Source organism: Ahaetulla prasina, chromosome 6 (genome assembly GCF_028640845.1).
Source record: "Ahaetulla prasina isolate Xishuangbanna chromosome 6, ASM2864084v1, whole genome shotgun sequence".
In the NCBI taxonomy this organism is placed as follows: Eukaryota; Metazoa; Chordata; class Lepidosauria; order Squamata; family Colubridae; genus Ahaetulla; species Ahaetulla prasina.
The window spans coordinates 44,407,829-44,420,252 of NC_080544.1; the positions used below are offsets into that span (position 1 = coordinate 44,407,829).

The 12,424-nt window shown below is 44.3% G+C and overlaps 1 protein-coding gene across 2 annotated transcripts in view; it reads right to left on the reverse strand.

Annotated features, from left to right (window-relative positions):
* Positions 1 to 12,424, reverse strand: part of ABRAXAS2 (abraxas 2, BRISC complex subunit) — a 36,599-nt gene that overhangs the window by 14,359 nt on the left and 9,816 nt on the right. For both annotated transcript variants that reach the window (XM_058187583.1, XM_058187581.1), the window contains 2 exons: positions 11,213 to 11,249; positions 9,313 to 9,379 (listed from right to left, as the gene is read on the reverse strand). In XM_058187583.1, the coding sequence (XP_058043566.1) occupies positions 9,313 to 9,379; positions 11,213 to 11,249 (104 nt within the window). The remainder of the gene's footprint in view (positions 1 to 9,312; positions 9,380 to 11,212; positions 11,250 to 12,424) is intronic.

A 12,424-nucleotide genomic window follows, 5' to 3' on the forward strand; every position in this document is an offset into this window, starting at 1 on the left:
AGAACAAGGTCAACAGAAGACCCAACTGAAAAAACAAAACAAAACAATGGATACATGCAGTAAATGGAAAGAGACATACAAAAAGGTACAGGCAAGTAGTTCAGAAATGTAAAGCTGGTGTTAGTAATCTGATGAGCAACTGGACTTTCTGTGGGTTTTTTTTTCCTTCAAAACATTCTGTTTCTCATCCAAGAAGCTTCTTCAGTTCATCTGAAAAATTGGTGAAAAACTGAACATTTTCAAGCAAAAAACAAAAAAACAAGAAAAAGCACCTTTGGGACAACCATGGTTGATTGAGAATCTCCCTAGACATCTGGTGTTAGTAAAGTAAAGGTTCAGAATGTATCAAAGTTTCAGAGTAGATGTTTAAAATAATTTTTAAAAGATGGCTTCTGTATAAAGGTTTAAAATAAAAGGCCTAGTGTTAGGGTTAAATCTAATAGTACACACAAGAATCGGTACATCAGATCCTTATTTCTGTTTTCAATATATGAGAAACAGAAAGTCAGCAAGTTGAAGACCAGTCAAATGTAATACTTAAAAGAATTCTATAGAAGACAATAAAAAAATCAGCCTGTAATCAAATTGAAAATGATAAGGTAAGTATCAGAAATGAGTGTGGATTTGTCGTGAACAAATCTTGCTATATCATGCTTGATACATAGTACATCTTGATGTCAGTAAAACATTAAGACAAAGTACCACATAGTTAAGTGTGGGCTGGATTACAAGATTATTAAAATCATATTCAATGTACTCAGAAATTGGGAAGAGAAACCAAGTGAGATGCCACAAGGATCAGTCGTAGATTGCCCTTACTATTGTTACTAATGATTTGGATAAAGAACTGGAAGGAATAATTATTATTATTTGCAGATGACACAAAACAGATAGATAATATCTTAACAAAAAGAAATAAAATCTTGATAAAATAGAGAACTGTGATGAAAGTAATGGGTTACATTTTATAACTGCAAATGCAAAGCGCTTCACTAGCAATATGATGTGGTTGCAAAAAAGGATACGGTAAATGCTATTTAGGCTGTATCAAGCAGTACAGCATCCGTTCACTGGAAGTAATAGTTCTGTATTATTCTGCTTCGATAAATCACCATCTTATATACTATTTTGGGTGAATAACTTCAGAAAAACTGGAGCAGATTCAGAGAAAGGCACAAATGATCCTGGAAACTAGACATTTAAGTTATATGAAGAGAAATTGGGTATATTTTGCCTTGGGGAAAACAGATAGCAGCATTTTTCAAATGATTGAAAGGATTTAACAAAGAAGTCCAGACCTGTGCACATACAAGAGTAAAGGGATAGAGAGTAATGGATTTAGGTTACAGGAAAACAGATCCCAATTAAGTATTAGAAAAAAATTCCTGGATGCTGTTTAACAGTAAAACCAATTACGTAGAGAGGTGGTAGCTTCCCCTTTACTGTACATGTTCAAGTAACAATTTAAACAACAATAGCTCATTGATGCTTTAATTCTTGCACTGAGCTGGGGGTTGTAGACGAGGTTAGGAAATTAATTCCACAGGAATTCCACAGGAAGACTAGAATTATATTTTATTGAAATAAGCTAGTAACAGTATCTTGCAAATCTGCCTGTTATTGGCTTCTTGCTATTGGCTTCTGGATGGTTCTGCAAGATCATCACCATCATAGCTCCCTATAGTTGGACTCAACAACTGAAATGGCTCTTTTCAGTTTTGTAACTCTACAATGATTTTATTCATGTATCAGATTTAGAATGGTCACCTAACTCAAATGCACTGAGATGCTCGGCAGCATATTTTTTTATTTTATTTACATTTATATCCCGCCCTTCTCCGAAGACTCAGGGCGGCTTACAGTGTATAAGGCAATAGTCTCATTCTATTTGTATATTTACAAAGTCAATTTATTGCCCCCCCAACAATCTGGGTCCTCATTTTACCTACCTTATAAAGGATGGAAGGCTGAGTCAACCTTGGGCCGGGCTTGAACCTGCAGTAATTGCAGGCTGCTGTGTTCTAATAACAGGCTTCTTACCAGCCTGAGCTACCACAGCCCTTATAATCCACAACAAGCAAAAAATAATGAATCAATATAGTTAAAAGCAGCAGTAAAAATCAATAGGCAATTGGGAAATCCAGTTGATATTATAACCGTCCAGAAAGGGAAGGAACACGGTTTAAAACCTTTCTAAAGGCCAGAAGAGTTGGAGCCAACTATATATTTTATTTATTTACTAAATTTAGAAACTGCCCATTTCTCTCACAGGCATACGTGTATGGTTATTCGCGCGGGCTGGCTTAAATTTTATTGGTTTTAAATTTTCTATCATTAATTTTAAGGGGTTTTTTAGTTATATATATTTTAAAGTTTTTAGGCCAACTATATAATAAGTTTTTTAATTTGCATTTTAATTGTATATTGTACTGTTTGTTTTACCTTGGCTGTACACCGCCCTGAGTCCTTTGGGAGAAGGGCGGTATAAAAATCGAATAAATAATAATAATAATAATAATAATAATAATAATAATAATAATAATAATAATAATAATAATAATAATAATAATATAATTTCAGAGGCAGGTATTAAGTTTAAAAAGCAGGTCTCTTGGATCCTACTGGAGGACATTGCTTCAAGGAAGGGACCCAAACTATGCCCATCCTACTAGAGCAGGGATGCATGAACCAGATGCGTCATGCGCTGGTCATGCCCACTCCCAGTTTAGCAGAGGGAAAAAAGTTCCAATACGTCATGTGACGCCGCTGTGATGACATGAGTATGACACCCCTGTACTAGAGGGTGTGGGGAAACTAGAGACCATGGGGATGGATTTTCTGAAAAGTAAATAAAATTGGCTGGAATGAATTCCAAAGAAGTAATTAGGTCTTTAGCATGATGCTTAGTTCATTTATATCACATTATCCTTCCATATATATTTTTTTTGAATGTTTATCTACATTTGACTATGTATGTATCACCCTATAAGTCTTTCAGTTATGACTCTAATGGACCCTATCCAACATAGTTGTAATTTATGATGGTCAAAAATCAGGACACCCATTTGACCAACCTGATTTAATGGCATTTTTTGTGGTGCTCATTAAGCAAAGGCTATAGTCATTAACTGAATCAATGATTCACTATGGGTCAGTTTTGCTGAAACTGGAAGTAAATGCCCAGTTTTTTGCAAAACCATGTAAAATATGTGTTCTGTTTCCCTCCCCCAATACTCCCAACAAAAAGTCAGTCAAAGGTCTCCTTTTCTAAGGGTCTGGATGGGGAGAAACAGACTCAAGCTCAATCCCTCCAAGACGGAGTGGCTGTGGATGCCGGCACCCCGATACAGTCAGCTGCAGCCACGGCTGACTGTAGGGGGCGAGTTATTGGCCCCAATGGAAAGGGTGCGCAACTTGGGTGTCCTCTTGGATGGGCGGCTGTCGTTTGACGATCATTTGGTGGCCGTCTCCAAGAGGGCCTTTTACCAAGTATGCTTGGTTCGCCAGTTGCGCCCCTTCCTTGACCGGGATGCCTTATGCACGATCACTCATGCTCTTGTCCCTTCCCGTTTGGATTATTGCAATGCTCTCTACATGGGGCTGCCCTTGAAGTGCACCCGGAGGCTGCAGCTAGTCCAGAATGCGGCTGCGCGGGTAGTAACGGGAGCCACTCGTTGCTCCCATGTAACACCACTCCTGCGCAGTCTGCACTGGCTTCCTGTGGTCTTCCGGGTGCGCTTTAAGATTTTGGTTACCACCTTTAAAGCGCTCCATGGCTTAGGGCCCGGGTACTTACGGGACCGCCTGCTGTTACCTCATGCCTCCCACCGACCCGTACGCTCACACAGAGGGGGCCTTCTCAGGGTGCCGTCCGCCAAACAATGTCGGCTGGCGGCCGCCAGGGGCAGGGCCTTCTCTGTTGGAGCTCCTACGCTCTGGAACAAACTTCCCCCTGGTTTACGTCAAGTGCCTGATCTTCGGACTTTTCGCCGTGAGCTGAAAACGCACCTATTTATTCAAGCGGGACTGCCCTAAAAGTTTTATTAAATTTTAATTGGGGTAATTTATATTTTAAGGTTTGTTAAATTGCTTTTAAATTCCGGCCACCTTGTAATATGTTTTGTTTTAATCCTGTTTTAATGTGTATATTGTGGATTTTTTATATGGCTGTACACCGCCCTGAGTCCTTCAGGAGAAGGGCGGTATAAAAATCGAATAAATAAATAAATAAAAAATTTACATAGATAAATATCCTGACCACGTCTACCCCTGGGCCTGCCAAGTTTCTGGAGATAACGAGGAAATTATAGATAAGGCCAGAATTACTTACAAATATATTCTTCCCTCCATTGATACAGTTTGCCCGCGCAAATTCATTGCTTTGTCCAAGACAAAAAACCAGGAAGTCCCGCCTCCTATTTATAGTCTCTGCAGATGTCACTGCATGACAATCATTCCTTGGCTTTATCCCAACGCTTCCTCTGCTGCGCGCGCCGCTCACATCTGCACAGTCTTGCATCACTCCAAAACTGTTCTTGGGGCGTTGCCAAATCAGAAGAAGGCTCGAGAGAATCAGGCCTTGCTGGCCCCTCCTCCTCCCTTTGAGTGGGTGCCAGGGAGGGAGAGGGCCCAAGAGAAGCAGGGCTTGCCAGGTCTTTTCCCTCACTTTCTGAATCATCCGAGTCCAGGAGTCTGGGTCCAGGAACCTGGGTCACAACACTATCCCTCACCACAGGGCCCTTCCCCCGGGGCTGACGATCGGGATGCGGTCGGGCTGGGTTCTGCTCATGGAAGGCCTGCACCAGGTCAGGGGCATGAACGTCGGAGGCATCTACCCAGGAGAAATCAGTCCCGTATCCCTTCCACGTGATCAAATATTGGAAACGACCCTTCAGCCAGCGGGAGTCTCATACGCTGTGAACTTCGTATTCCTCCGACCCGTCCTCCGAAACCACCCTGTCTGGTAGACCATGGAGGCGGAAGATGTGCTGCAGAAAGAGACGGGCCGTTTTTGCGGCTGTGGGCAGTCCGCGGCACGGGATGAAGTGTGCCATCTTGGTGAGTATGTCCACCACCACCAGCACCGTGGTGAACCCAGAGGACGGCGGCAGGTCCATCAGGAAGTCCATGGAGATCGCCCCCCAGGGTCTGTCGGGTGTTGGAAAGGGCTGGAGGAGCCCGGGAGGGGCCCCCGTGGCAGCCTTGGCTTGCCAGCACGGTACGCAGGATGTCACGTAGGCATGTACATCATGCCGCACTCGGGGCCATCAAAAGGTCCGTGTCACCAGGTGGAGGGTCTTGAAGAACCCAAAATGTCCTGCTGCAGGGTTGTCGTGGCACTGGGTCATGACGAGGGCTCGGAGTGGTCCTGTGGGCACATATAATCACCCCCGAAACTTGAGTAAGTCCTCCTCCAAGGTCCAAGGAGACGCGGGGCCCACCTCCGATCTTCTTTGCTGCGACCAGGCATCCTGGTGCTGCACCTCTTGCACCTGGGCCCGCAAGTCCACTGGTTCCCGTACTGCGGCCAAGGCTTCTGCCGGCAGCACCGTCCGTGGAGGAAGGAGGTCCTTGGCACAGAGGTACTCTGGCTTGCGGGACAGGGCATCCGCCCTCCGGTTGTGACCGCTGGGAATGTAGGTCACGCGGAAGTTGAACCGGGTAAAAAACAACGACCACCGGATCTGCCGCTGGTTCAACTTCCGAGCTGTGCTGAGGTGCTCGAGATTCCGATGGTCCGTTCGGACCTCCAACTGATGTCGGGCCTCCTCCAGATGGTGTCGCCAAGCCTCGAATGCAGCCGATAGCCAGCAACCCTTTTCCCAGATGGCGTAGTTGCGCTCGGAAGGATTGAGTTTCCGGGAGTAGTAAGCGCAGGGAAAAAGTGTGCCGCCATTCGTCGGAGCCTGTAGCAGCACCGCTTCCCAGAGCCACATTGGACGCGTCCGTCTCCACCACAAAAGGTCGGAGCGGGTCGGGATGCCTCAGGACGGGTTCCATGACGAAGGCTTTCTTGAGGGCTGTGAATGCTTCTTGCTGCGGGGGACCCCACCGGAACACGACCTTCTTCCTGAGGAGCTGGATAAGTGGAGCCGTCAGTGTGGCGAAGCCTGGGATGAAGGTCCGGTAGTAGTTGGCGAAGCCCAGCAGGCGCTGAACATCCTTCACCCGATGAGGGGCTTCCCAGCTACACAAAGCTTCTACTTTGCGTGGGTCCATAGCTATGCCCTCGGGCGAGATGATATGCCCGAGGAATTCTATGGAAGTCCAGAAGAAGACGCATTTCTCCAGCTTCGCATTGAGTTGTTGCTCCCTCAAGCGTTGCAGAACCAGACCGATGTATCGAAGATGGCTTTCCCTGGACCGGGAGTAAATCAGAATGTCGTTCAGGTAGATAACAACGAATCGATCCAACATGTCTCGGAACACGTCATTCATGAAGTGCTGGAAAATGGCGTGAGCACTGGTCAACCCAAATGGCATGACAGTGTATTCGTAGTGTCCGTATCGGGTGCCGAATGCCGTCTTCCATTCGTCTCCTTCTCGCATCCGCACCAGGTTGTAGGCCCCCCGGAGATCGAGCTTGGTGAAGATCGTGGCCTCACGCAACCTCTCCAGCAGCTCCGGGATGAGCGGCAGGGGGTAGCGATTCCGCACCGTAATGGCGTTTAGCCGGCGGTAATCACAGCACAGGCGCAAGTCCCCTGTCTTCTTCTTCACGAAGAGGACCGGGGCCGAGAGAGAGGACTTTGAAGGCCGGATGAACCCTCGGGCCAGATTTTTGTCCAGGAAGTCCCTGAGGGCGGCCAACTCGGGCTCCGACATGGAATACAGGCGTCCCACAAGCAGTGGTGCGTTGGGCAGAAGGTCCACGGGGCAATCGTAGGGCCGATGCGGGGGTAGTCGGTCCTCCTCCTTCTCACTGAACACGTCGGCGAAGTCCGTCAGCTCAGGAGGCAAGGTGATGGCAGCGGTGGGGACGTTTTGGCCGGCACAGGTGTGGCAGATGTGGTCGACCCACTGCAGACTCGGGAAAGAGATGGCGTTCCGCGACCAGGCCACCTGAGGATCGTGGGTCCGAAGCCAGGCCAACCCAAGGACCAAGGGAAAATGAAGGTCCGCCGTGACATAAAACTGGATCGCCTCCTCATGGTCCCCAATAGCCAGGCGCAAAGGCTGGGTGGCGAATTTAATGGGGCCGGACACCAGTTCTCGTCCATCAATTGTCTCTACCCGCATCAGAGGGTCCACCAGAACCACAGGGACCGCAAACTGGGCCACAAAGGCCTGGTCCATAAAGTTTGTTGTGGCCCCTGAGTCCACCAGCGCATGTGCCTGGAGCCCGTCTGACTGGTTCCCCAATCATATCCGTGTGTCCAGAATGAGATGCCGAGGGGGCCCAGAGTCTACTTCCGCAACGTCCAGTGGGGGCTTAGTACATGCCCGACCTAGGGTTTCCCCGAGGTCGGGCCTGCTCCGTTTCCCAATTGGTCACGCTGTGATTCAGGGACCGGCGTGCGTGCCCCACTTCGCTTTCTGGGGCAAGAAGCGGCGAAGTGGCCGGGCTCCCCACAATACAGGCACAATCCCCCTTGGCGCCTCCGGTTCCGCTCCTGGGCTGTCAGGCGAGGTCTGGCCGCTCCCAACTCCATGGGCTCTTCCGCAGCGGTTACAAAACGTGGGGCGACTCGGGGTGCTGGTGGCGCAGGAAGTGGGGGATGCAGATGTCGATGGCGGGTCCCAGGGGGCGCGACGGGACGGTCGCCGTTGCAGACGGGCGTCGAGGCGGAGACAAAGGGGCACCAAGTTGTCGAGGGTCTGCGGCGCCTCCACCCGGGCCAGCTCGTCTTGCAGTTCCTCTGAGAGTCCCTCCTGGAACATGTCCACCAGCGCTGCATCATTCCAGTCAGAGTCCTGGCACAAAAGACAAAATTCGGTGATGTACTCCTGCAGGGGGCGTTTCCCTTGACGGAGTTCCTTAAGGCGCCTGGTTGCCGTCAGCATCCGAACGGGGTCCTCGTACATGATGCGCAGGTGCTGCCAAAAACGCTGTTGGTCCGCCAGCAGGGGGCTGTCCTGGAGCAAGAGGGGCGTGGCCCATCGGGCAGCCGAACTGGAAAGAAGGTTAATCATGAAGGCCACCTTAGCCCGGTCGTCTGGGAAATCCTCTGGCCGCATAGCCATGTAGGGCTGGCACTGTCCCAAGAAGGTCGGGAACATCTCAGGCTGCCCAGAAAACTTATCCGGCACGGTTATCGGGCACTTGCGACAAGGAGGAGTGGGAGGCTGCAGGTACATTCCCGGCAGCAAGTTGGCCTGCCAAGTGAGCCACTTGCTGCTGGAGCTGTTGATTAGCCGCTTGTAGCTGCTGTAACTGCTGCTGTACCTGCTGCTGGTCCATCTTTGGTGGAAGATGGTTTAGTCGGGGTCTTGGACAAAATGTTCTGTTTCCCTCCCCCAATACTCCCAACAAAGAGTCAGTCAAAGGTCTCCTTTTCTAATTTATTTACATAGATAAATGTCCTGGCCACGTCTACCCCCAGACCTGCCAAGTTTCTGGAGATAACGAGGAAATTATAGATAAGGCCAGAATTACTCACAAATATATTCTTCCCTCCATTGATACAGTTTGCCCGCGCAAATTCATTGCTTTGTCCAAGACAAAAAACCAGGAAGTCCCGCCTCCTATTTATAGTCTCTGCAGATGTCACTGCATGACAATCATTCCTTGGCTTTATCCCAACGCTTCCTCTGCTGCGCACGCCGCTTACGTCTGCGCAGTCTTGCATCACTCCAAAACTGTTCTTGGGGTGTTGCCAAATCAGAAGAAGGCTCGAGAGAATCAGGCCTTGCCGGCCCCTCCTCCTCCCTTTGAGTGGGTGCCAGGGAGGGAGAGGGCCCAAGAGAAGCAGGGCTTGCCAGGTCTTCTTCCTCACTTTCTGAATCATCCGAGTCCAGGAATCTGGGTCCAGGAACCTGGGTCACAACAATATGGTTGTGTGACTGTGGAACACTGAGAATGGCCATAAATGTGCCCCAAATGCTTAGCATCCAAAGTGAAGTCATATGATTGAGGAGGTGGAAAAACCATCATCAGAATGTCAAATCTAGGTAATGAGTATCTTTGGAAGGCTTGGTCATAACTTCAAATGGTTACCAAGTAACCAGTTGTAAGTTAAGGACTACCTCTATTGAAACATTTTGGAAATGTTCTGTCTAAAGTCACTCCTTCTAAGAGCTATCATTAATTTTTCCTTCTTATACAGGAGAATAAATATGAATGCAAGTGGAACTGAAAATATGTAAGCTTACTTTTCTTCGATTTTTAAGAATCCTGTCCAAATTCTCTTCATTGACTTTGCCTGCATAATCATAAAAACTTAAAAAAAGAAGAAAACAGAAGTTTATACATTTAATCACAGCGAAGTGTTGTGAAGCAAAACATATAGATGTTGAATAAGCTATTCCTCACTAACTCTTCTGTGTTCCAAGCTGTACAGAGATTTATGCAATACATAAAAGGTTAGAGAAGATATACCCAGTGGCGGGATTCAAGTAATTTAACAACCGGTTCTCTGCCCTAATAATTTCTTCCAACAACCAGTTTGCCAAACTACTCAGAAGGTTAACAACCGGTTCTCCCGAAGTGGTGTGAACTGGCTGAATTCCACCACTGGATATACCCCCATTAAAAAAAAATCCTTAGTCTGAATATTCAGCAGAATTCCACAGCAATACATCTAGTATACAAATAATGTATTAAAGAAATGTTCTTATCAAAAAGAAAAAAGGAATATATCAGATCAAGCAACTCTTGATACATGTGGAGCACTGGAAAATATTCCTGCTTCTTAATAACTTCTGTTCACATGATAAAAATTGTTTTCTGATTCAGAGAAATGTCTATTACTAGGAAAAATCCCATTTAACAGAGCATGTTTTTAACAATTTATCCCACTTCAGCTTGCAACACATATACACTTAATATGCAAAGCATATTATTAATATTATGATTATGGCCTCTATTCAGAGAAATGAAGGATTATTTACTTTATAAAACACCTGTTTAATTAATTGAAAATGTCCCAGCTAGACAATGTATTATTATTTTGTTCACAATATAAATAAGGTCTTAGAAAATAATTCATTGGGTATTTCTGAGGGTTATTTTTAAATAAGCTTTTTAAAGTAGATGAATTTAGAGATGATTTTTTTAATTAATGCAGTATAATCTTGAATAAAACAGATGAAACATCACAATTATACATTCTCTGAATTCATATATTTTAGGTTGTATCTTTTTATTAATTAGATAATTATTTTTCAGTTTTTATACCCCAATCTTATGGACAGGTTACAGCACAAGAAAAATTATAAAACCCTTCCTCAAAATAAATAAATAAACCAATCTTCCTCCAAATTACAACTAACAGCACTTCAGATTGAATGTCTTTTGAAATAAAACTTGTCTTCAATTGTTTCAGTTATTTATTTATATGTACATTAGAAATGTATAATACCGCCCAACACTGAATGGCACACAATAAAAATTCATACAATAGTTTTGTTTTTTTTAAAAAAATAAACAGTGGAAGAAAAATAACCATTTAAGAGAATTAAACACATAGATGGATAAGCACCCTGGTTTTCAGAGAATTTTGAAGCTGGGTTGAGGGCTATAACTTGTAGGATGGCGTTCCAAAGGGCAGATATTGTAAAACAGAGTTCTTCTAAGTAGCATGAAGAAGGGGCTTTCTTTCTAAACAAAGAGTTTCAAAGTTTAGGGGCTTAGAAGTTTAAAGTCAAGGTTAACTACCAATCCTTACAAGCAATCCAGTACAATAAACAATGGTACTGAGGGGCACCAAAAGGGCTAACAGAATCAAGAATTTTTTACCCAGGTCCTGATAAAAGTCATCCACCAGAGAACCAAAGTCATTTCAATCTCTATCATTAGTCTGAACTCTGATGGCAAGGATTCAGATTTTGCTCGACCATCTAAAGCTGAGCTGCCACCACTTTCTCAAAGATCTTTCTCAATAACCAAACAGAAGTAATTACTGGTCCAAAATTATCTATTGACTACTATAGTTGAATGAGCACCTAGGTCTCTCAGTTCCATTCAGATCTCTGACCCATTTTGCTACACTGTTGGATTTAGCCCAAAGACAAATGGTAAAGGGAATAAAAGTATGTGATAGAAGTAACCTACCTAAACAGTTTGGAACAAGGCTCATGATTATGGATTTCTGGAAAAAGAAAACAACACCTTTATATTACTCTAAAGAAAGAGAGACACTCTAAAAACAATTTAAAGCAATATAACCCTAGCCCATATAGATAGTTCCAGGTTCACACAATCAGAAATACTTCATTTTTCACAAAGTGATAATTTCACATTTATTAAGAATTCCTGAGTAATTCTGCAACTTTGGCAGACTTAATCACTTTTCAAAATGAATGTATTAAATAAAGACTTCATTGCTATTGCCTGCCCACAAAAATTTCTATAACTGATTATTTAAATGAGTGGATTGCTGTGGAAAGAGAACATGAAATTCTTCTTAAATAATCAAGCAAAGTAGATATGTTGCCAAATCTTTAATGCAATGTATTTGCTTTAGGAACTGATTCATATCTTGAAATTATTTGTCAGAATGTGTTAGGAACCACAGTCCCACTTAGGGCAGATATGGAAAACTATCTCTACAAAACACCACCTCCTGAAGTTGAAAGCACACCTGCTAGGATTATGTGAACTATTGACCCTGCCAACAATAACAAGTACCGTAAATTGAAAATAGAATGGGGGTAGGTAGATACAGAAGAACCACAGTTGCTGAGCTGTTCTTTTTGTCCACCAGGAGAGGTAAGCCAGCATTTTATGGCTCTAAACTTTCCATCAAATGTGGACTTTCTGAAAATTTATTTATAACAATTTGGCATCTGTCTGTGTCTCTGAAAATATGGCAAAAGCATTTACAAAATACAAACAATTCTGACTCAGTTTTAAACAAAGCTGGATAAGAGAGGCACTGACATTTCTACTTCGCCCTTCACTTTTGCAGAAAAAGTCAAAATAATTCCTTTCAAATTTAATGTTCAATGCCCCATGGATCTGTTAATCTGGAATAATTGTATGTACTTGAGTATACATAGTCATATTCATAACTCTGCATACGTTAAAAATCAGAGACCATATAAACTATACTCAACAAGATAAATCAAATAACATTACTCGCCTTCTGCCAAAATTCTTTCTGGACTCACATCAACTTGACTTTGTAATCAGAAAATCCATAATCAAATTTTTAATTGTGCAAGCCATCTAAAGTTCCTTATGCAAGATGAGTAGATATACAAACTGAACAAATAAGCAAGCAAACATGCAATCTACAACCATATAATCTAAATAAATACAATA